Raw genomic sequence first — 26,051 nt, 5'->3', positions numbered from 1 at the left:
CGAACTTTCAGTTATTCGAAACAATTTATATTCCTATCTATATTGGCAAGAGTCTCGGGGCCAATTATAGGCTAAATTATAGGCAGTGATTCTAATTTTTCGTATTCGGAGATCATCGAGGTCGTCGAGTGATTTTCTGCGATTAAAACACTTTTCTGTTGAAAATTTGTTCAAACCCATTCTTTCTTCAGGCAGAGGAAGCAAAAATTATTTTTGCGTTTGGTTATTGTGCTCAACTGAACCACGATACCTTGTCGAATGGACCGGGAGTCTATATTAAACATCATATACTATATACCCAGGGGGGGGGGTACTAGGGTTGCGAGCTGACGGGGGGGGTGCCACCCGACTTTCGAACTTTGGTCCCTTACAGGGACTAAAAAGGAGAAAACAAAGAAAAATCTTGAGAATTTTGCGACCCTTAGCGGGACAAATTTGACCAAATTACCATCTTTCAGGGGGTAAAAAGTTGAAATTTTCCTATTTTCCCGACCCTTAGTGGGACTGAAATTTGATTTTCTGATTTTTCCGACCCTTAGCGGGACTTTGGATATCCAAAAAAGGTACCCTTAAGGGCGGCACATACCGCACCCTCCATTTGTCTAAGTACCCCACCCCCGGGACTATATATAGGGTATATATAACAAAAAGTCCTGATACTGAACCAATTATCATATAATAATATGTAATGATAAGAATATAAACATTTTGAGAGTATGCTATCTTTTCCGATACACCCGAGCGGAATAAACACACATCAAATGTTGATAACTTGACACTCAATTTCCTCAATTCGCTTTTTTTCAGGCAAAAGCATCTAGTGTGCGCAGATGGTCAAGACGATAGAACCACCGGGGTCTTGTCCTCGATTTGTACATATACTCAATCGGTTTGCGCGTAACATTTCAAAAATTTCAAGCAGCTTCCTGCGCTTGCCTTGCAGATAGCTGAAGAGAAGCTGCGAAGAAGTCAGCACTGCCACTGAACCAAACCTGCAGAAAAAACAATAAGTGGATCCCAAAAAGCTGTTCACAGTAAAGTAACAACCAACCAGCGAAGTTAGCACAGATGTCTCTTGTGAGATTTAATAAGGTTTTTACCAGAGGATATGCTAAGGTGAGCTAATGCCATTCTTTTTCTGTGATAGCAGGTACGACCCACGGCATGGCCCGAACAATTGTATTTACAATTGATACGGATTTTATTTACCTTTCCTGGTTTATCATCATCCATTGTCAAATATTTTCATTAGACAAATTCAAAGTTCCAAATACCAGTTTGATTCACAAAGTTGTATAACAGTACAAAAAACGATCCAGAAAAATTCTGCTTCGAATAGGAGAAGACCACGAGAAAAGGGAACGGGATAAAGAATAAAAAGAAGACCATATTATGTAAGATTCAAATCATTCTTTTTAATAATTTTCCTAACTTAATTGGAAAGTAGATGATTAGCTTTTATATTTGAGCAATATATATTTGAATAAAGATGAAGATTTTTAAATTTGTTTGCTAAAATAAGGAATTTAAAATATAAATATTGGGTCCTGAAATTACACGCACGATCGTAGCAAGTTTTCAAAAATCTGGCCCGAACATGTTCCGAAACTGCGCAGGCCACGCACGGGCCATTTAAAAAAAATATTAATCAAGAGGCCCGAACATGTTCGGGCCATGCCGTGGGTCGTTAGCAGGTAGTCAGCAGTCTGTTCCTCTAAAATAGGATCCTGCATTGTAACACGCATGCGTAATTTGTCGTTCTTTTAGACCACATGTAGTTAATTCCTGTGATAAACGAAGGGGAATGAATCGCTAGGGGTGGTACAGTCACTTTCGGTCGGGGTTGTGGATGGCGAAATATGTCGTTTTTTATGAAATTTGTCGTTCTTTTTGTCTATTTTTAGTAATGCGGGATTCTTTAGATAAACCCCCTCCAGTCAGGGATATCCCTCAATATACCAGACGTCTGCGCTCGATAGGAGCTCGATGGCGGATCGATATGTGATCGATGGATTACTTAACGATCCGGACAGGAGATCGATGGAAGATTCAGCCATTAAAAAGTCTTGAGTATTGATCCTTTATCGAGGTAGTATTTCAATCGAGTATACCGATTCGTCATCGATCGTTAATCGATTCGTCATCGATCGTTAATCGATTCGTCATCGATCGTTAATCGATTTGTTATCGATCGTAAATCGAGTATGAGTCGATAGGGTCGATAGGGTCAATAAGGCGCGAACTTGTGTTCGCGTCGTCCGACCGGCTGATGATTTTTCCTAATTTTCCGACTTTTTTGAGTCGGAAAGTCAGAAAAACGTCTGATTTTTATTAGTACCGTGAGAATGGGTAACTTGCATCAGTGGAGGCTAACATGCATAGCCCTCAAATGAAAGACCTGGCTGGTCATTAAAATACAGAAATAAATAAAAACAAAAATGGTAAAGTAGAGCTGCGACTGGAGCTGCGTAGTTGTATTTTAAGGACCAGCCTGGTCATTCATTTGAGGGCTATGCATGTTAGCCTCCACTGATGCAAGTTACCCATTCTCACGGTATAATATAGTCCCAGCTTTATCCCACTTTTAGTGAACCTTCCTATACCTTTTGTCCTTCAGAAAAGCCAAAACATTAGCCTTAATCCTTTGCTTGCAGCTCCTGTAGCCAGTAGTGTGACCCCCTATATTATTCACTTTAATTCTCCCTCGTGGTTTTTCAATTAGAGATACCACTTTTCCTGCCGCCATCTTGAATTTATGTCACTTTCGCTTTCTCTAGTCCAATAAGACACGGCAATTTGAGTCACGTGAGTCAAATCGCGTGTCTTATTGGACTAGAGAAAGTGAAAGTGAAATCACACGATCTAATTGGATGAAAAAATTATTGTGTGAACTGGGGCTGAATATAATTCTCATTTTAAATTCAAGATGGCGGCAAGAAAAGTACGTCTTTTATTATTATAAATTATTGTGTGAACTGGGGCTGAATATAATTCTCATTTTAAATTCAAGATGGCGGCAAGAAAAGTACGTCTTTTTGCTTTGGAAAAAATGTTGTAAATTCTGGTTGATTTTAAGGTTTTTTCCTCTCTTCTCTCATTTACTTTGATTAGTATAAGGCTTCTTCAATGTTTTGGGAAGGTAAGTTTATAAAAGTTATTTGTTTTTCGGTGTGACTGTAGCGTAGCTTTTCAAATTTCCGATAGATTTGATTTTCGCCTGACTCATGGTTTGAAAATCCATTTTTCCGACGTTTTTTTGCCGACCAACCGACCGACTCGTTTTTTAGACCTAAAAACGACGCGAACACAAGTTATTTGTGATGCCCGCCTAAGATCGATAAAAGATCGATGATAGATCGATAAATAATCGATAACTAATCATAAGCTTAAAAGAATCTTGAGTATCGATCCTCTATCGATCTCCTATCCGGATCGTTAAGTAATCCATCGATCACATATCAATCCGTCATCGAGCCGTTACAATGATCGATCCTATCGAGCGCGAACGTCTGGAATAGTTGGCAGACAATATCATACTCAGGATGCAAGTGAAATTTTTCAATCCGCGGACCTAGACGGGGGTTCGGTTATTATCAGTTATGGTTAGGATTGGAGCTCGAGAGTCACAATATAAGGCCGGAGGCCTTCTTAGGGGTATTCATAACCCTGTGACTTAACTTAGGATCTCGTAGGGATCCTTGTAGGGGCACCGGTAGTGTTGGGAGCTTTCTTAATTAAGGTCTGTAAATTACACGCTATAAGTATTTGGGAATGACAAATTTCTGCCGTGTCTCGTTGGCGTAAGCGGTTAGGCGTTGGGTTTGTAAACAAAGGTTGCTTGCATTTGGTGGTTCGAGCCGGGGTCGGAGACCTGTTTCACCGGTACGGGCAAATTTCAGAAAAATACTTAGAAAACAGTTAGAAACACTTGAGAAAGACAGAAAATCAGGATAGTAGATAGGAACGAGAAAATAGGGGGAAAATAAGAGACGATGCATCCTGGAGTATGATATCGTTTGCCAACCGTCTGGAATATACTGCAATTGGAGTATAAACGTCACTTTTACATTTTTCATATACTGCAATTGCAGATTATTAAAAAAAAACAGAATTCGAGATTCAAGGAGAAAACAGGCAATTTTTGTACATAATTGACCATATCTTTTTAACGCACAGGCAAAATATTTTTTCCGTAGATCAGATTCCTTCAATAAAGACAAACTCTCTTCTCGTATGATTTTTTACAGTCGATGTTTGTTTATCTTTGTCAACCAGCGCTATACGTACCTGTTATAAGCCTTTGCAGGCTAACCACGAATGTAAACTACTGCAATTGCAGTATACCGCAATTGAGGGATATCCCTGACTGGTAGTGCTGCCTGCAAGTAAGGAAGTTTCAATTGGCCGTTACTTTTGGGAGCATAGCGAGAATAATCAGTCCATCACAAAGTGCCATGTAAACAAAACTCAACATTCTCACAAAAATTGTCTTTTTGATTTCCCAAACATTCGTCTTAAGCGTTCACTTCCACAATAATTTATGTAATTGCATTTTCGGTCAGTCCACAGTCGGGTTCAATATATAGGCGTTCTTTTATTCACGTGACTGAAGTGCCTGCTAAAACAATCTGGGGGTAAGTGGCAAAGCAACACAGCAGATTATTCGTAAAGTAAAGATATATCTTTTGGTCAAAAAGGTGTTTAATTTTGCATAAATTAATGCAGATTGTGGGGAAATTCTCTGTTTTCCATCAGTTTTTTACCACAAATAGGCCAATAAATTTTGATCTAGAGAAGTTGGGACTTTGGTGTAATACACTTTTTTGCTCAGTTTGAAGAGCTCTATCATGTGATATAGGTCTTTTTTTAATTTGAAGACCCCCAAAAAATCATGAATTTCCAGGCCTTGCAATTTTGACTGGAAACGCAAAAAATGGTCTAAAAAATCTTTTTACAATTTCTTAATTAGTGTAGTTAGCCCCCAGAACTTTAGTGCCCCTTCAACACCTTGAACTGACTACCCAATTCCCCTCACATGGCATGGGTTGACCCAGGCAAAGGTTCATTCATTTGCCGCCCAACTGAACCGCTGCAAGTGGGAATGGGACCTCAGTTGCCTGTGCAGCAACCAAGATCAATGATCATTATACCACAGCACCTATGTTACTCCACACTTCAGTAGATGTAAGTAAAACAAGTGAGGAATTAGATATTACCTATAAAAACGTATTGTTCAATTTGGCAAGCTAACATTTTCAGCCATCGAAATAAGGGATAGAAAGTGCATCGCAATTTTTTGATAAGCATGATTTTGCATCCTAAAATGGATCAATTTTAAATTTTTAGCTTACAAATTGCGAAATCGATACGCTAATTCGATCCCTGATTTTCCCGAATTAGAATGCGATAATGCAATGTTAACGCTACGAATCTTCCCAGGGGACTTTCTATAAATTATTAGCTAGAGTATTAGGGTTTTTTTTCTGCAATAATCTGGATGGCCCGAATGGATGGAGTAATTCAATATGAGGAACTGAGTCAATATAGTAAGTTTTCGTGTTTCTCCCAAACAACTACCGTGAGATCAGGTAACTTGTATCAGTGGAGGCTAACTTGCATAACCCTCAAATGAATGACCTATCTGGTCATTAAAATACAAAGTTGGATCAAAACAAAAATGGTAGACTAGAGCAGTAGACCACCGGCTTCCCAGTCTATTGCCCTATCTACTTGGCCACACGGACATCTGTCTTCAATTAATTTGCCATGACCTGATTGATTTTACCCTGTTAAGGTATTAACTTCTTAAAGAAATTATTTTAGATTATTTCCAACATGCGAGAACCAATCACTCATTGGGATTTTCAGGGCTCTTTAGTTGAATAGTGACTCTTATTCCAATTTAGTAAGGGGACTGAAGCAAACAGGTTGTAAACCCTGCCATAAAATTAGAAATTTCTGACTGAGGGGTTAGGACACTCTCAAAAGACTGAAGAGAGGTGCTTGTTCTTGCATACAATACCCATATACAGCAGACAGAGCGTACACGTGCGGGTCAAAAATACCCGTGAGCAATCTCGTTATTTATCAAAAAGTGCTGCAAGTGGAGCTGCGTAGTTCATTTGTTTTTAAGTTGTGCTGCTTTGATTGGTCAGTCATGTGATGGTTATGCAAATTTCCCAGCTTTTTAGCGATTGTTGCCTCGCTAACCCAAATCTTGCAACGTCTTTACCTTAAAGGAAGATCGCAATTAGAGTTTTTCAGCATTCCAAAATAAATGCATAGCAGAAGTTATTTCATCTCACAGGATCGATTTTCAACAACAAAATACATCTTTTGGTCAATGGGTTTTTTTCTGACGTTCTTCCTTCAAAGAATATTGATCACTTTCGTTTTCCCCTTGAGTGCGTAAGAAAAAAATGACTAACTTGCGTTCTCGCGTGGGGGAATAAAGATGAGGCGGCAAGCTTGTGTTAAGGGCGCTACTTAGTTTCCGCCTTATTTTGCGCCCACGATAGAATGGTTTATATGTCGGGGTGTTACAAATAATAAACTATCTTATTTTGTAAGTGTTTATTTTCTGAGAGATACAAATAGTATATTAAATATTATTAACTTATACAGACTTATATATTAAAGTATTTTTGAGCGCACATTTGAATATTATGGCTAAATAAAAAGCAAATGATGGCAGTTCTGTTTTTTTCTCAGTTCTGTTATTTTACAAATCTCGGAAAAAAACTCCCATAGGAATTCAGATAATCTAAACCGATTGGTTAATTTCGGAACTGCTTCAAGAAAGTCCATAATGGCAGATGATTTAAAAGTTTCTGATGGGGAAATGTGTGAAATTTGTTGATGTTGAAGGCTTGTTGATTCTGTAAAAAGAAAAGAAAACAGGTATAGCTTTTTCTAACCAAGGAATATCGAAGTTCCAGCTGCACTGAAAGTTATGTTCGTGGAGTAATTAGACTGTTGCGTTCGCCAAAACATCTATCGAATAAGTTTGAAGGAAAATCGCCATCAAACCAATCAACTGTGTATAATCGAACAATTGCAATTCAATTGTCAAAAGCACTCGAATCTTAATCGAACGACAGATTCCTGGGTAATACTTTAATCGGATTAAATCTCGTGAGATTGAATTTTGCGATTTTTTCTTCTGGATTTAATTTTGCAAGTTAATTTAGCTAATAAGCTTGAAAACAGCTGAAAAAAAGCCATTTTTTTGCCACAAATTGAGACTTGGACTGGTTGCTCCCCCAAAAATATGATTTATAAAATCTTGGTGGATTTAATTTTATAGTCGCGCGGCTGAGGTCGAAAAACGTTTCATTTCGTAATACATCTTTTAGATTCCAAAAAAAACAACGGAAACTCGCGAATTAGTATGTGTAGATTACAAAATCAAAAAGTTTCCGCGATATTATCGTGCAAGTAACGAGTAATTGGCGATTTTTTGCGTTTCCAGGCAAAATTGCAAGGCCTGGAAATTCATAATTTTTTGGGGGTCTTCAAATTAAAAAAAGACCTATATCACATGATAGAGCTCTTCAAACTGAGCAAAAAAGTGTATTACACCAAAGTCCCAACTTCTCTAGATCAAAATTTATTGGCCTATTTGTGGTAAAAAACTGATGGAAAACAGGGAATTTCCCCACAATCTGCATTTATGCAAAATTAAACACCTTTTTGACCACAAATAGGCCCATAACTTTTGATCTAGAGAAGTTGGGACTTTGGTGTAATACACTTTTTTGCTCAGTTTGAAGAGCTCTATCATGTGATATAGGTCTTTTTTTAATTTGAAGACCCCCAAAAAATCATGAATTTCCAGGCCTTGCAATTTTGACTGGAAACGCAAAAAATCGCCATTTACTCGTTACTTGCACGATAATATCGTGGAAACTTTTTGATTTTGGAATCTATATATGCTAATTCGAGAGTTTCCATCGAAAAAAGTGGAATCTAAGAGGTGTATCACGAAAATCATTTTCTAGCCACTTTTTTCGACCTCAGCCGCGCGACTATTATGAGTCAGGAATCTCACGCGTTTTTGCAAGTTTTGATTAGAAAATGGCAAAAACTTGCAAAACCGTGAAATTTAATCTCACGAAAGGTAATCTTATTAAAGTATTATATTAAATTGCCTTTGATTGAGATTCGATTCTGTTTAATTAGTTCGATTACACTAATGCTCGATAAGATTGATTGCAGTTAAATTAGCCCACCCCTGTAGAGCTTTAGAGCTTAAATGTGGGCGGCTGTCAGCCCATTTTTCATGCCCTTTAAGCGTCCGGTCCCCTTTTGAAATTACTAAAATGTTGGTAAAAACAGCCTTTTAAGTGGAAAAACACTAGAAAAAGTGCCCTTTTTGGCAACCAACCGGCGCTGCCTTATCTTTCTAAAATATGGCCCGGCTGTTAATACGCCAGTGGAAAATCAGATGAGAACGAGCATGTAAGTACCGCACGAGACGAGAGTAATTAATAAAAACAAATGCAAAAATTGAATTCAATTAAAAGTAATCAAAGCAATCAAAGGCCAAATTCTGGGTATTATTCAAATGTAATTCAAATACGTTCAACAATCAAATGGCAAATATTCAATTGTGTTCGATTGTGCTTAATTGATTTTGCGTTCAATTCGTTTGATTGACACTGTCTATTTTTTTAAATAATAACGTCATGTAATTGATTTGTCTTTTACAACTCAGCTGTTATCCAGGTACATGATAATTTACCCTGTTTATACTGGCTGGAGTAATTTGTTATTGAATAGACTGTTGCGTTCACCCCAACAATGTAATCAACATGATTAAAAATTAGGAAAGAAGCATATAAGTCTATCTTACTTGTGTTACTTGTGAAAAAGTAATCTTCAGAATGACCAGTAGAAACTAGAAAATTATTACTATTTGAGGAACTGGATAGCCAATGTGCGGTGTTTTAGAAAAATTCTTTTCAGCAGGTGTTTGCCAATACAGCAGAGCCTACTCTCTCTGTCTGGTTTAGTTTTGCTTTCAACTGTTTTTTAGGAAAACAAACTGCAAATAAACATATTTAGGACATTTAGACTTTTTACTTTTGAAGAAAAAATGGCCCTGTTCTGCTTTGCTTTGTATTTTTGAAGGAGAAAGAGACTGATACCCAGGGATACTTGATTAAAAATGGACCGTACATGCATCCAAAAATATGGCCTCTGAAATCAGACCCTTACAGTGCAGAGAAAATTTAGTAAATTTGACCAAATTTGGGTAAAAGATGGACCATCTTGGTCATCTTTTTGAAAGTTTTTTATCTTTTTAAGTCAAAATATGGTCAGATTTTCCAAATTTCACACCCTTATACAGTGCACTTTTGAAAGCTTGGAAAATCATTTACATTATTTGTTAACGTTCATATTCTTCTTATCGTTATAGGCTAGTATATATTAATATTAGCATTTGGTGTGGCTGTGGGGCTTTTATATTATTCAGCGTTATTGACTTTTCATGGTAGCAGAAAGTGGTTCAAAATGGCATCATCAGAAAGTTTTCAAAAGCCCCCAGCCTTTGGAGATGACAAACCTTATACGAGATATGTGGAAGAATTGCGTGCTTGGACTTATGTCACAAACCTTGCCAAGAAGAAGCAAGGATTAGCGGTAGCGTTGTCTCTACCAGAGGATGACAAATCCCAAATAAGAGACAAAGTATTCAATGAAGTTGATCTTGATGATCTAAAAAAAGACGATGGCGTAGAAACTTTGATAGCGTTCTTTGATACAGTGTTTAAAAAAGATGAGTTGGCGGAAGTGTACGAATATTACGTCAATTTCGATCGATATAAGAAAGTTGAAGGCGAAACAATGGATACGTACATACTTGAATTCGAGAAGCGTTACAATAAAACAAAAAAATTCAAAATGGAGTTGCCAGAAAGTGTCCTGGCATTTAAACTACTTGAGAACTCAGGGTTGCTAAATAATGATCGTCTTATGGTTCTGACAGGAGTTAATTATAATGAACACACCACGTTATATAAACAAATGAAAAACTCATTGAAAAAGTTCTTTGGACAACAAGCAAAACCCATCGCAACCGAACCATCTAAAAGCATCAAATTGGATATCCATGAATCGAACCAGGAGGAAGCTAACATCACTTTCAAACAGAAATTTCCCAATCGCGGTCGTGGCAGAGGACGAGGCAGAGGACGTTTCACCAACTACCAAAACAGACCGTTCAACAGAGGAAGAGGTCAATCCACCAGTCGCAAAACGAACCCATTGGATGGTGATGGAAACATACTCCGCTGTATGGCATGCGATTCAACATTACATTTCGTGAAAGATTGCCCTCATGCTTATGAAAATCTTGAACATTCATTCTACATAGAGACTGAACAATTTGCTCTGTTTACGGGCCAAAATAATGATGAATGAAATGACAGTGTTGTTAACAGAATCTACCAATGCTGCCGTTCTCGACAGTGGATGCTCGTCGACAGTTTCTGGACAAGATTGGATAGAGTGTTTTATCGACTCACTAAGTGACAGTGAAAAAAGTGAGATTATTTACAAAGATAGTGAAACTATTTACAAGTTTGGAGGTGGGGAACGACTCAAATCAAAAGGTAAAGCATTGTTGCCCTGCTACCTTGCCGGACAAAGATGCACCATTGAAACAGATATTATTGATAGTGATATTCCAATGCTTTTAAGTAAAAATGCAATGAAAAAAGCAGGAATGAAACTTGATTTGGTGAACGATAAAGCTGAAATTTACGGAAATGTTGTTAACCTACAAAGTACATCAGCAGGCCATTATTGCATCCCTTTGAGAGACACATCTATTGACATAGAATGTTGCTTTACCGGTGTCGAAAGCGATAAGGAAATTTCCGCAGTTGTCACAAAACTTCATAAGCAGTTTGCTCATCCGTCCCCGAAACGCTTAAAAGGTTTATTACGAGATGCAGGAGTTCTGTCGCCAGTTTGCTCCAAAGTGATTGATGCTATTTCAGCTGATTGTCAAATTTGTCGTAAATTTAAGAAAACTCCTGCAAGGCCAGTTGTCAGTTTACCATTAGCCACCACCTTCAATGAAGTCGTAGTGATGGATCTCAAGAAGTGGGAAGACGGTAAATACATTCTTCATTTAATCGATGCAGTTACAAGATTCACCATGTCCAGATTTATAAACGATAAAAAGCCGTCGACCATTGTAGATAAAGTCATGCTTATGTGGATCGGATCAGGATTCGGTTGTCCAGTGAAATTTCTAGCAGATAACGGTGGTGAATTTGCAAATGAAGAGTATAAGGATATGTGTGCTAACCTTAATATCGAAGTCAGAAACACTGCAGCAGAAAGTCCATGGCAAAATGGATTATGTGAACGTAACCATGCCGTTGTTGATGAATGTTTGCAAAAGGTCCTTGAAGAAAACCCAAAAATGAAACCCGATGTTGCCCTAGTATGGGCAATTCATGCAAAAAACTGTTTACAAATGAACTCTGGCTACAGTTCCTATCAGCTTTTGTTTGGACAAAATCCTAATCTTCCATCCGTGATCGTCGATAAGCCACCAGCTTTAGAGGGTACAACAACATCTGAACGTTTCTATCAACATCTTAACAGTCTACACTCAGGGAGACGTGCATTTATACAAGCTGAATCATCAGAGCGAATCAGGCGTGCATTGCGACATCAGTTACGAAGCCATAGCGAAATTTTCGAAGTCGGTGATGCTGTATACTACAAACGAGAGTCTAGCAACAAATGGAAAGGTCCTGGAAAAGTTATTGGTCAGGACGGAAAAACTATCTTTGTCCGCCATGGAAGTGTTTATGTAAGAGTTCCCAGTTGTCGAATCCTCAAAGTCGGAGAAGAATTCAACCCAAATCCAAACAGTAATCCAACCAAACGTATTAACTCCAAAGTTACAGTCCCAACAGCATGTGACAAATCGGAAATCATCGATACCGGATCTACAGAACCGATTGACAGCCCAGAGTGACAATTTCAGTATGAAGATGATGCTCCTATACCACCCACCTCAGATCAAACACATGTAGTACCACCACCAATGCCTGCAGCTGTATCAGAAAGACAACTTTTTCCTAGACTACAGGACATTGTGCGTATTAAACAAAATAACTCTGAATGGGAAACTGCCCGTATCATCAGCAGAGGAGGTAAAGCGACAGGAAAGTTTGCATCGTGGTTCAATGTCGAAAATGTAGAAAAATGGTGAACATTCATGTCTTGACTTTTCAGCGATTGAATGGGAAAATACCAGTGAAAAGTGTCAATTTCAATGCTATATTTCATCCCACAAATGACCAAGAAAGAGAACTTGTCAAAGAAGCTAAAGAAAAAAGAGCTTCTTAATTGGAAGTCATTTGACGTATATGAACCGGTTGAATTCGAAAAACCAACCCTTGATTTCAACAAGATGGGTAGTGACTGAGAAAAACAACCCAAACCTAACCTTACAGTTAAAGCTCGACTTGTAGTGAGAGGATTTGAAGAGACATCAGATATACCAAGTGACTCTCCCACAATATCCAAGGACTCTCTTCGCACATGTTTTGCTATTGCCTCTACAAAGCAATGGCCTATCGAAATGATTGATATTAAGTCAGCGTTTTTACAAGGAGAAGACATCCATCGTGAAATCTATGTCAAACCCCCCACTGAAGCAAAAGTAGCTGAGAAACCTAGTTTGGAAGCTACGACGAAAAGTAGTGTATGGGCTCAAACGATGCATCCCGTAATTGGTATTTTACGATTCGAGAAACACTACTAAAACTTGGATGCGTACAATCAACCATCGACAAAGCACTGTTCATGTGGCGTGATTCATCTAACCAGCTTGCAGGAATGTTTTTTATCCTACATGTTGATGACTTTTTGTATGCTGGTTCACAGACCTTCTTAAAGACTGTTGTGAAGAAGGTGTGTGAAATTTACAAAGTTGGTTTCTAAGGGAACTGATATTTTCAAATACATCGGATTGGAAGTTTCGACCAACCAAAATGAAACAACTTTATCGCAATCGATCTACGTAAAGTCAATGAAGGAGATTCCAATCACGCCATCGAGAAAAGAAAGTTACGAAAGAACGATAAAGTGACATCCGAAGAGGAAAAACTTTTGAGAACAGCAATCGGTCAATTGAATTGGGTCGCAACACAGACACGACCAGATCTTTCATATGACGTTCTTGAACTGAGTATGATAACCAATCGAGCCACAGTAGATCATTTACTTCAAGCGAATAAAGTCATCAGAAAGTTGAAATCTGAAGCGTTACAAATCAAGTTCCCACGTCTTGGAGAACTGAGTAATCTTAAGCTAATGTTATTCATGATGCATCGTTCGCCAATCTTCCTGACGGAACTTCCAGTACTGGTGGTCGAGTTGTTTTTCTCTTCGGCGAAGGAGATAAATGCTGTCCCATTTCCTGGTCGTCTACAAAGATTAAACGTGTCGTGAGAAGCACCCTTGCTGCAGAAACATTGTCACTTGCTGATGGTTGTGAAAGTGTTTTCGTTATCGGATGTCTTCTAACAGAATTGATTTAGGGTAAATCTGATCAACAGAATCGAATCCCCATAAAGTCATTTGTCGACAACAAATCTCTGGTACAAAATGTTCACTCAACAACTATGGTATCGGAGAAAAGGCTACGCATTGAAATGGGTGTCATTTATGAAATGGATACACGATAATAAAATGTCCATCAAGTGGATCGAAGCTTCGAAGCAATTAGCTGACTCCCTTACGAAACGGGGAGCGTCTTCCAGTAAATTAAATCAAGTTCTTGTTTCTGGAAGGCTACGTCCTCCATGAGAGGATGTTGTTAATGTTATTCGATATTGGTATTTGATATGTTGATTACATGGTGAGATATGTTTTGGTTTATATTGATTAGAATGGTATTTAAATAGTTATGATGATTTTGATTTATTGAAAGTTTCTGGTTCGCGATCGATTATTGATGGATATATTTGTTCCAGTTGATATTGGTTATGTTGAAAATGGACTTTTTATACAATGACCATTGGTCTTTGGTTTTGATATTTGTTTTATTGGTGTGCTTTGCTTGGCTGGCATGATGAAATGTTTTGATAGTATATTTTATTGATCACCTCATAGACAGAGGGGAATCTGTTAACGTTCATATTCTTCTTATCGTTATAGGCTAGTATATATTAATATTAGCATTTGGTGTGGCTGTGGGGCTTTTATATTATTCAGCGTTATTGACTTTTCATTATTTACCTTGAGTGCACTGATATTCTTTGTACTTTTGACAGAAAATGAAACTGATGTTTTTTACAGTTGTACGGGGGAAATGAGAATTGAATTGGTATTCTTTGTATTTTTGAAAGTAATTGTAACTAATATTTCGTGTACTTTTATTAAAGGAAAAATGAGAACAGTATTTTCATAGCTGTTAAGGAAAATGAGACTAATAACATTTGTACTTTTGTGGGAAAATGATAATTGAATTGGGATTGTTCGTATTTTTAAAGGAAGATGAGAATTATATTCTATGTACTTTTAAGAGAAAACGAGAATGATTATTCTTGTACTTTTGAAGGAAGATGAAGCTAATGCTTTTTGGTCAGCCCCGGTGACCCTTCAAATCCCTTTCACAATTTTTTTCTTCGTTTAAGACTCAACTTATAATGCTGTTTTCGGATTATTTTCGAAAAACAAGTTATCGGGAAAACTTTGGCACGAAAAATATTTTTTCTTGGAAGAGAAAAGGAACATAACTTAATTAAAAGATTTGTGCATAATAATAAAAGAACACTATAATTGAAAAGAAGAAAATGAAAAATAATTTTTTTTGTTTATTCAATAAATTGAAAGAAGCTATTGCATTGTAAATAAATAGAGGGTGTTAAAGAAAGTTTTTTATGATTGGTTTTGAGGCTTTCTTGTCTGGAGAGTTTTTGTGTGTAAGAAAGGAACGTCAAAGTGTGGCGTAACATAAACTTAGAATCGTCATAACTTTTGATTGAGTTATCGAAACTGGACGGAATTTCCTAAGCAGCTTCCTCAATATAAAATGCCCCTATTCATTCACATTATATATACTAGGTTCAACACGCCAGATGGCGGAATCAATTGACTATTCTTTTCAAGGGATTACTCAACAGCTAACCGTGCCCCGGGGGCAAAATTGGGTATGGGGACGTGCTGCTTGTCAGGGTTCCTTTTTTAGGCACTGAAGATATCTGACAGGTTCCCAAATTTACTAATTTTCATGATGTGTATCTGACAGGGTCGATTTTTTATTATTTTGGACAATTTTCAGGGTGGGAAAGGGAAAATCTTTCAAATTTTTGTCTACTTTTGCCAAAAATTCATATCTGACAGGGTCCACTTTTCAAACTCTCCAGCGGCACGTCCCCTGTAGGCTGTCAAGGTCAATGCCCCCCCCCCAGAACCGTGCATACTCAACTATAAACAAGGGCGGCCTTGACTGGAGAAAAAATACATAAATGAACAGAAAAATGCCAAAAATGAACAAAAGTGACGAAAGCCGCAGTGAAAATATTACATAGCGGCCGCCTAGGATAGTCTCTCAGAGAATCAAGAAGGTTGCTTTGGACAAATTCAACTTTGTGTTTAACTTTTTTTTGTCTGAAGTTTAACCAAAATGAGCTTTTCAACCTCTTTGGCTTTAACATTGAATTAGGTTTCTTGATTGTACTTCCTTCTAATCGTTTTAAGCTTATTGGGATGACCTTCCAGCGCAGCTGGTTTATTATACTTTTAAAGGATGACAGACTTTTAAAGGAAAATGAGATTGATGTTCTTTGTACTTTTGTAGGAAAATGAGACTTAATTTTAATGAGAACTGGTATTTATGCACTTTTGAAATAAGATAAGACTGATTTTTCTTGTACTTTTAAAGGAAAATGAAACTGATATTCTTTGTATTTTTGAAGGAAAAACAAAGCCGACCCCAATATTATTTGTATTTTTGATGGAAATGACCCTGTACTTCTTCTGAAAAAAATATATTATAAAAAATTCTATGTATTTTTGAAGGATTATGACATTCTATGTTTTAAATATTATTTCCTTAAAACTTTTGTATTCTTGAAGGAAAAAAGCTTATTTTCTTTTGTACTTTTGGAGGAAAATAATTCTAAAGTCTATTCATGATAAGTGTGCACTCTTTTTTCTTTTACCTATAACTTTTGAAGGCATTCTTCAATCTTTACAAATTTGGTATCATTGGAAAGATATTAGTGAGTGGAATTTTTTTGAAAAAATTCTAATAACAAAGATGAAAATGAAGAAGAAAAAAAAGAAGATCTTGTAGAAAAGTGCTATAACTTTTATCTTCACTGGAGAGATTATTTGATCTTAGGAGGTCATCACTTTGAAAAAATTTCACTAAAATATTTATTCAATATAAAGTTATGATACAAAGTTAATAAGTGATTGACCCCAAAAAACAGCAGAAAACAGCATTTTTAGACGTCAATCAGCTTATAACTTTGTTTGATATCTTTTGACTGAATGAGAATTTTTGAGAATTTTTTTCACAGTGATGGCGTTCAATGATTAAGGATTCACATGTGTGAAAATGATAGTTATAGCACTTTTATACAAGATCTTCTTTTTTTTCTTCTTCGTTTTCATCTTCACTTTTAGAATTTTTTTAAATATTTCTTTATTTCAAATTGTTCCACTCACTAATATCTTTCCAATGATACTAAATTTAAAAAGATTAAAGAATTCCTTTAAAAGTTATAGGTAAAAGAAAAAAGAGTGCACACTTATCATGACAGGCCATTTTCTAGAAAGACAAGGAAGCGTCAGCTTGGAACCAAAAAGGGCATTTTTTCTGGTGATTTTCTAACAAAAAGGCAATTTTTGCTACAAATTTCAACATATTTGTAACTTTTTGTTGGGGCAGCGACCCTTAAAAGGCATAAAAAATGGCCTGCGGGAAATAATTTTTGAAATAATTCAAGATAATTCCAATATTTTATGTACCTTGCTGTTCTTACACAATCTTTGTATCCTTATTGTATTTTCATTAAAGATTCTTTATCTGTTGTAAGAAAATGAGTTCTGTTCAGCATTTTCTCTCTGGCTATTACTATTGAGAAATATCCCTTGCGTTCAGCGCAGGATTTATGTTTAATATTGATGGCTACGAAACAAGAGTTTCCAATGGGTGTAGAGCAAAATTTACGGATATCCAGGGGGTCTAGAATAGAATACTTCGATGTCCACCTGTAGAAGATAAAATGGATATCCAGGAAGTACAAGACAAAATGTCTGAATATCAGAAATTAGTAATAGTTATCACACGGTACCGAGTACAATATGGGATATATTTTTCGAGTTCAGATTTTTTCGTCATATTCAAAATATAGAAAACTCTGAACGAGAAAAATATATTCTATATTGTACGAGTAAAAGTGTGATAACTGGTTTATCAACAAACTTTTCTCTCTCCATTTGAGTCTCTCTCTTGTTTTGTTTTTCTCTTTTAAATTTTATTTTTTTACATTTATGAAATCAACATCAAAACATTCGAAAAAAGAATCGAATGGTCATTAAAAAGATCAAAACATTATTTTCATAAACTCTTTTGGTAATTTGTTGTGTATTGGAAGCGAAGAGAAAACCTTTCTAATCATAAGATTGTACGAAATATGATCTCTTGCTTACCAGACCCCTTTTTTAAACCTTTGAACGCGGTCTTGTATTTGTACGGTACAGAAATGAAATACAGCATTTATGTACGCGTTTTTAGCCAACCAGATTGCTCATATTTTTCATGTTGATGATAAGAATCACCAAAATGTAATTGAAGTTAAATTCATTTATCATCAATACATATCCTTTATTTATTTATCTTCAAGTAGAATGATTGTAACCAAAAATATACCAGAAAATTCAACAAAATCCTTGTTTGTATAGTTTGTCAATTTTTCAAAACCCAATTCAGGATTTTACCCATAGAAATTGAAATTTTTCTTTTTAGGCTGCTTTGAGGCAAACGGCACTGTTCAATCTCCATGAGAAATATGGTGGAAAGATGGTTCCTTTTGCAGGTTGGAGCCTTCCTGTAGACTACACAGATCAAACCTTAATTCAATCACACCACCACACCAGAAATAAAACTTCACTATTTGATGTTTCTCATATGCTTCAGTTCAAACTTCATGGTATTTTTGTTCTCTTTTGTCTTCTTTTTTTTGACTTGGTTGCCTAAAAACTGGGATTCCATAAACTGTTCTAAACATTTCTCTTTTATATTTACTTTGGTTAGAGACCCAGGAGGAGATCTCACAAAGTGCTTTTTCTTATAAAATTGAGTTGTAGGGGTACCCTGGATCTCTCAGATTAAAAAGAGAGAGATGCACACTGGCTAGAGGGTTACAGACATGGACTTGTATCCCTAATTCAGTGAGTGGCCTTGTTCTATGTTTTAACCTAAAAAGCTCAAACCAAATATCCTTAGGGAACTAACTTCAGCAGTCTGCTAAAATTATCAAATAATCGTCTAAGTTTTCTAACTGGTTTTGACAAAAGTTTATGAGACAAAAAATAGAGACAAAAAACATTTGAATTGTCTACTTCTATATTTACGATATGAGTTATGTTCTTTACCAATTCTTATTTTCCAAGGGAAAGACCGTGTAAAATGCATGGAAGAGCTTGTTGTCGCTGACATTGCAGGAATGGCTGAAAACACAGGTGGCCTTTCTTTGTTTACAAACGAGAAGGGTGGTATCCGAGATGATTGTATTGTCAATAATGCAGGTGATTGTCTGTATATCGTTTCAAATGCTGGTTGTGCTGACAAAATAGCTCCTATAATGGAGGTATGTAATAACAAGAATTCCATGTTTGATCCGCCATATTTATTTACTGATAAACATTCATTTTAGGACATACAGTTGGACCTCGTTAGTTGGAATTCTATCATTCAAGTTTTCCTGAATGAAACCTTTGTCCCCATCAACATGAAATAGGATTTCACAAGGTGGTGCAGACACTGACCTTTATAAACCCTGGACCAAGCTATATCTGCCATTTTTTGATTTTTTTGAAAGTGGTACCCGCAAAGAAGTCATCATAGTGTTATAACTCTGTCTAACGACAAGCGGCACTACATCACTTGAATGCAAGCAAAATTAGATCTTGCGCTCTCGATGCGGTTACCACTTATCAAAATACTCCGATCAAATTTTTTTGCTTGTACGGGATTGAGGAACTGCCTCCAGGGGCTTTGTAAAGCTCAGTGGGTGCAGATCAATCGGATGATTATTTGATTTTACAATTCAAACTTTCTCATTTGATCAAAATGTAGGCTTTTATTGACTGATTGTCAATTCTTGTCTCTAGGCACATGTTGCTGATCGCAAAAGTGAATTGGATGTCTCATTGGAATTTCTCGAAGACAAATCTCTTGTTGCTATTCAAGGTTTTAACTTTAAGTTTCATCTATACAGATCTAGTAGGGGGCTGTCCACATAGTACGTACGCACTAAAATGTCGAAAATCGAGCACATGGGGGGGGAGTAGGCGTACGCAAATGGTTATACCCCCTGCTAAGTACGTACTTTTTCATTCACCCTCCCCCCATCGGTTGAAGAAAATTTCGAATTGAAATCGTTTGGTTCGGACCTTTATTTCATACATGAAACTCAATGTTTATTATAAGAAACTTTTTCTATTCCTTGATGTGTATAAGATGCGTAAAAGTCGACAAAAAAGCAAGCAAAAAGGGGCTATGAAAATTTTTTCTGTGTACATACATTTTACTTTGGCCCCTCCCCCCCCTGTACGCAAGCATACGCATTTGAGAAGACCCCCTCCCCCCTTAGTGCGTACGTACTATGTGGATGGCCCCTACATAACAGAATACTTTAACGGGATCAATTTTCGGGATTAAATTTCGCAGATTCGGTTGTCATCCGCGAAAATGGAAATCATTCAATTAATAGTGCACAGCCTCGCCCTAATCATGGAGATTTAATGATGTCCGTCAATCTGCTCATTTCTTACACCCCTGTGTCACAGACCCGGTGGACCCCCCGCCCCGGTGGAAAAATAGGCAAAAAATCGTCACCGGTGTAAAAAATACCCTACATTTTCAACCCCACTGGGAAATTGCCCTATGATTCTATCCCCATTGAAAATTGAATGGAAAAAATTGGACTCCAAAACCATCCCCACTGGAATTTTTGAGCTGGAAACAATAGATTTTCTATCCCCATTGGGATTTCGTTAGGAATTTTCATCCCCACTGAGGGAAAAGGTTCCACCGGGGCACAAAGACAGGGGTGTTTTCTTTTTTATTTAAAACATAATGGTACAATATACCTTATTAAAAGACTACCTGGTTTCCTAGCAAAACTAAACTGGCCTTTCTTTAATTAAGTAGAAATTTTTGAAATTTTTGATTGAGTTCTTTCCTAAATGATAGTCAAAAAAGAAAAAAAATGTCTCACTAGATGATTCTAATTTTCCTTTCAGGGCCAAAAGCTGCCGAGATATTGCAGAAAGGGGTTGATACAGATCTTTCAGTGTTGAAATTCATGAATGCTCGTACCTTGAATGTCTTTGGTATCGAAGGTTGTCGAGTTACAAGGTGTGGATACACTGGGGAAGATGGCTTTGAGGTATAATTCTAACCAGAAATCGTGTGTCCTTGTCTCATATCCGAAAGTCTGTGTGAAAGGGGGGCTTTTTCGTCAATAAACAGGAATAATTTATATTCAGCAGTTTCTTAGTATTACGATCAAATTAAGTTAACTTCTGCCCAAATATCTTCCCGTAAGCTAAAAAAGTGTTCATGTAATGGATGTAAGAATTTCTGAATGAATTTCGGTTATAACTCTAAATGATACATTTCTTTTCCCCTTAGATATCAGTGGATTCTTCTAGTGCAGAAAACTTTGTAGAATCATACTTGAATGTCGATTCTGATGCAAAGCTTGCAGGTCTTGGAGCACGGGACACATTGCGTCTTGAAGCAGGTCTTTGTTTGTATGGAAATGATATTGACGAGACTACGACACCAGTTGAAGCGACTCTCCTTTGGACTATTCGTAAGTTCAATCAGCAGTTGACTTTCAGCCTAAATTAAAAGAGGACACTTATGGAATTTTCAAACAAACTGCATGCAGCTGGAATTCAAATCAAATCAGATGTCACAAAAACAAATTAAGTTATTTTTGATAAGTTTGATAGTAGCAGTCACAAGTCAGGATGGCAAGGTGATTGTTAATCTCACAAATCGGATGCTTCCCAGGGTCAAATTCTTGCTCCTTTTATATAATAAACTGTTTTGCCTTAGAATTACTTGTCTTGACTCTCCAAAGGTGGTTTATAACAATTTAATTGGGAAAACTTGTTTTTTTTTTCTTTCCAGCAAAGCGCAGAAGACAAGAAAGAAATTTCCCAGGTGCTGAGATTATCCTTCCACAGATTAAAGCAAAACCGGACCGAAAGCGTGTCGGTATCACTTGGAATGGCCCACCTATAAGAGGTTAAGCAAATTTAAATTCTTGATATCCATAAGGGTTTCAATCATAGAAACAAGCCAACTGTGATATTTGATGAAATTTTATTACATCTATTAAGGATTCCAGAACACGACACATCATTAATACGATAAAAGCCTGTAATATAGGGGCTCTAGATTGCTCTAGATTGCTTGTAGATTCTCAAATTAACTTTTATTTTGTCTCGAACAGGTGGAGCTTCAGTATTCAATCCAGATGGTGAAGAAATAGGTGAGTTCAGGGCCTAGTTAGGATCCAGATACCAAGAAACCAAGGACCACAGGGTGTTGTCAATACTTTTTTAATATTGGGTGTGTATAGGTGTGGCCAACGGTTGGTTTAAACATACTAAACCATATATTTTTCTGAAAGCCCATGATCAGGGCTACATGATTAAATCATCGACGTTCCAATTTATCAATCTCAGTAAAAATGCTGACGTCATCAAAATCGTCATTTTTTGGACTTTAGAGGTCATATCTTGGGACCATGTGGTCCAAATTTCAAAAGTGACCCCATTTTCTTTATTTACTCATCGAGAGGATTCTCCCTGTATATCTATTTTTGACATTTGAAAACCATTAAAAATCAGTTATCAAGGGTCCCCCCTTGATTAATCGTAGAAAAAGTACCATGCCCGCCATTATGGATTTGAGGGTGTTCCCGTCTTCCTGGGGGTGGGGCTTTTTTTTGGTGATTCCTGACATGTTCCTGGACCTATGTGCAAAATTTCATCTCTACACCATTTTTGTCCCAGTTTTGTTGGTTTATGACCTAATTCTACCTGACTAATTCGATACGCTCCCTCATTCGATTTCCCATTAAAATTCGAATTAGAGAGCGTCAACTCAACTGTACTTTAAAATCTCGAAAAGTCAGGCCGATAGCCTGGAACCTGAACCCCTTTTCGCTTTTCGTATCTTATTTCTTCGCTATACCCATTTGACGTTTAAACTCGGTCTAAAAAAGCTTATTTTGACACACTGGACACTTTTAAGTTATAACTCCTGACCACTTGAGGCTCAAGAAGAAAATTCTAAGGCGCTGACCACTATTTTTCTAGAATGGTAGTCATGAGTTGGTCAATGGGTGGGGAGCATGAGATGAAAATATTTTGGGGATTTTTCTTGGTACAGTTGACTTGCACTATTTCGCAGTCTATTTCGTGACTTTCTGGGATTTTTGGGATTTTTTTCCTGCTTTTTATTAGGCTTATTCTTCTTTTTTTTGTAATTGTGATAGGACAAGTGACAAGTGGTTGTCCTTCACCAACGCTCGGTGGCAATGTAGCTATGGCTTATGTTAAGAAGGGTTTTGCGAAAAATGGCACCCCGTTGCTTTTCAAACGTGGCAAAAAGGAGATTGAATGTCAAGTCAGCAAGATGCCCTTCACACCTGCCAACTATTATAATTGATATGGGTAATATTGAACTTAGGATATTTTATGGCGCCTTATAAAGGGATTTAGCTAAGCTCGTGTTTTTAACCCACCGTCTTGGTTTATATAGTTGGTTCTCGTCATTTTCGATAACATGACTTGAAGATTGCTAATTCTGTATCACATGCGAAACTTTGAGTAAGAAAATTACTTGACTCGTTTTTCCTTTACTCAAACTAGTTTAAGACCCTGTTATCATTGACATTAGCAATTTTCCGTCTGTAGACAGTAATCTGTCCAGTTGAGAAACAAACAGTAAACACACGATTTCTGCTTGGCTCCTTTATTGGTTTTCGCTTCCGAAAAGAATAACACGACTTAAGGAAATATTTTTAGAAACTGACAATTTCCAATGCTCTATGCCTCTGAGGATTTTTTCTGATTGAGATTGCGATATTCCAGTCTATCTTTGAGATATTATTGGGGAGGTGACGATCATGGTCTTAAACATTCTTTGTTTTTTACTAATCATTTCAAGTGGAGGATTTGTCTTTCTGGATACTTTACTTGCAGTCTCTATTTTGTCTATACAACAAGTCAGTCTAGGGCAAGATCAGAGAGAGAACCCTTCTTTTAGTTTTTTTTCACCGTGCATTCTATATTTACCTTATTCAAATAAAATATTGTTTTTTTTGGTTATGGTTTGTTTTTTTACGTATTTATTACTATTTAGTTTAAGCATTGTTACAGTTTTCCAGTTTATTTAAAGCGATTTTTTTATATCCATGGTTGTGAATTTTTTTTAAAAAGGTAGTTTATTTCAACAAAATGCGTGTAGAAAAGTTTGAATATATTTTTAAACATTTTTAGTCTTGAATTTTATTCTGTTTTACAAATATATTATTAAAAGTTGAGATATGACCTCAGCTCAAAAATTCTAGCTCTAGAAAATTTAAACATAACTCAAAAAGCCAAGGTACATGAAAATCGTCACTAACACTACCTGTCTGGTTGGTATTGTAGACCAGAATGCAAAGTTGACTAAAATCATGTATTGACTGTGATTGACTCCTTCGATTTGACTGAAATCTGTTCCTGAAAGCTGATTTGTCAAAAGAGACTAGTAACAGAAAGAATCTAAGACAGTGTGCAAAATTTCACATGTAATTTATATCGACATACTGTAGCGAGATAATATTTATGTCCATAGAACATGATAAAGATAATTGATATCGTCATATTATATTAATAAGATAACCTTTTTATGCCGACATAATGAGATAATTTATATCAATATACAAGATAATTAGGTATAATATAAGGTAATAACATTTCGATTTAACAAGATAAACGAAGATATAATCATATCAATGATAATATTATGATAACATTATGATACTGATAAATTAATATCATGATAAATTTATCATAGATTTATGATAAGTTTATGATAAATATGGTAAATATTATGTCAATGCGGAGGAGTGTTATATCGATAGCGGAGGAGTGTTATCGCGTTATATTGACTTAAATTATGATATAAGTTATCTTGTTAGACTCCTTATCTTGTTATATAAATGTTGTTTGATAAATTATCTCGTTATGTTGAGATAAATTATCTCGTTATGTCGAGATAAATTATATTATACCGGGTGCGCCACAAAAAAGTTTCTCTCTTTGAAACTGATTTTCTCGAAATCTAAAAATAAAATAAAAACAATTCCTATTCCAATTAGAAAGAAGAAAGATAGACTTAAATTTTGATGGATCATTTATTAAATTGGATTTATTAGATCAAAAGTTATGCTCAATTGAATAAAAAAGTGACTTTCAGAACGTGCTCGAAAACGTTAAAAATCGACATATCAAATTTTATTTTAAAATTTGCAATCAAAATAGACTTTACATGATCAAGACCATTTTTCAGTAATTTTAAACATATAAATTTTGAAGCTGATGGGTTCAAAAGGTTTTATATCAATTTTTAATCTATATCAAAATCATTATAGCTTACTTTTACCAAAATTTTAATCAGATTTTTGGTTCTGGACTGGATAAAGTCTATGCAAGGCTGGGTGTACCTCGAAACCCATACTTTAATGGGATAAACTTTCGCAGAAGGGCGTAATCCACGAAATATTTCGAATCAAAACTCAAAATATGTCAAATAAATACTTTTTGAATAGTTACTTGCATCAAAAAAGCGCAAATAATGTGTATTTCAACAACCAATATGCATGATTTGACAGTAAAAGTCACAAAATGGTGAAAATATTGCCACCCAATAGTGCCAACCGCGAAATTAAGTCCCCGCGAAATTTTTGAATTTCGCGGATAGGCCCAACCGCGAAATTTAATCCCAGCGGAAGTTTATCCCATTAAAGTATTTGATGTATTTTAATGTATTTTACCAGATTTTTTGGCTTTTTTATCGACGAATTTTCTTCCTTTTATTGAAATTAAACCTTCCTTTATATAACAAAAGGTCATTTAGACAGCTTTTTTATCATTTTTAATGACTGAAACGAAAATACTGATGCATCATGTAATTATACTTCTGTTTAATTTGATAGGTCGATTTTTAACGTGTTTGAGCACTTTCAGAAAGTAACTTTTTTATTCAATTGAGCATAACTTTCGATCTAATGAACTGAACTTAATAAATGACCCATCAAAATTTAAGTTTATCTTTCTTCTTTCCAATGGAATAGAAATGGTTCTTTTAAAATCTTTAGATTTCGAGAAAATTAGTTTTAAAGAGTGAAACTTTTTTGTGGCGCAACCGGTATGTTGAGATAAATTATCTCGTTATATCGATATGAATATCTCGTTATGTTGATATGAATTATCTCGTTATGTTGATATAAATTATCTCGAACTGTTGATATAAATTATCTCGTTATGTTGAGATAAATTATCTCGGTATGTCGAGATGAATTATCTTGTTACGTCGAGATAAATTATATCTTGTTATGTCGATATAAATTATCTTGTTATGTCGAGATAAATTATCTTGTTATGTCGACATAATAATTATCTTGTGTTTATGCTATTACCCCCGATTAAGTGCTGTTTTATAGCATGTCATATATGGGCCACGGTAGTAACCTTGGGCTGTTAAGGTAAGA

The 26,051-nt window shown here is 36.1% G+C and overlaps 2 protein-coding genes across 2 annotated transcripts in view; both read left to right on the top strand.

Annotated features, from left to right (window-relative positions):
- LOC136817659 (neuroblast differentiation-associated protein AHNAK-like) overlaps positions 1-26,051 on the top strand; it is a 301,580-nt gene that overhangs the window by 31,131 nt on the left and 244,398 nt on the right.
- Positions 900-23,841, top strand: LOC136817655 (aminomethyltransferase, mitochondrial-like). Its single transcript, XM_067073980.1, has 9 exons — positions 900-1,116; positions 18,014-18,197; positions 18,661-18,857; positions 19,381-19,459; positions 20,515-20,660; positions 20,906-21,089; positions 21,413-21,529; positions 21,738-21,776; positions 22,788-23,841. Exons 1-9 carry the CDS (start codon positions 1,069-1,071, stop codon positions 22,958-22,960), a joined length of 1,167 nt encoding a protein of 388 aa, XP_066930081.1. The 5' UTR covers positions 900-1,068; the 3' UTR covers positions 22,961-23,841.

This window comes from Clytia hemisphaerica, unplaced genomic scaffold (genome assembly GCF_902728285.1).
Source record: "Clytia hemisphaerica strain Z4C2 unplaced genomic scaffold, Clytia hemisphaerica genome assembly, whole genome shotgun sequence".
Classification (NCBI taxonomy): Eukaryota; Metazoa; Cnidaria; class Hydrozoa; order Leptothecata; family Clytiidae; genus Clytia; species Clytia hemisphaerica.
Note: the sequence above shows the minus strand (reverse complement) of the source record. Positions and strands in the feature narration are given on the sequence as shown.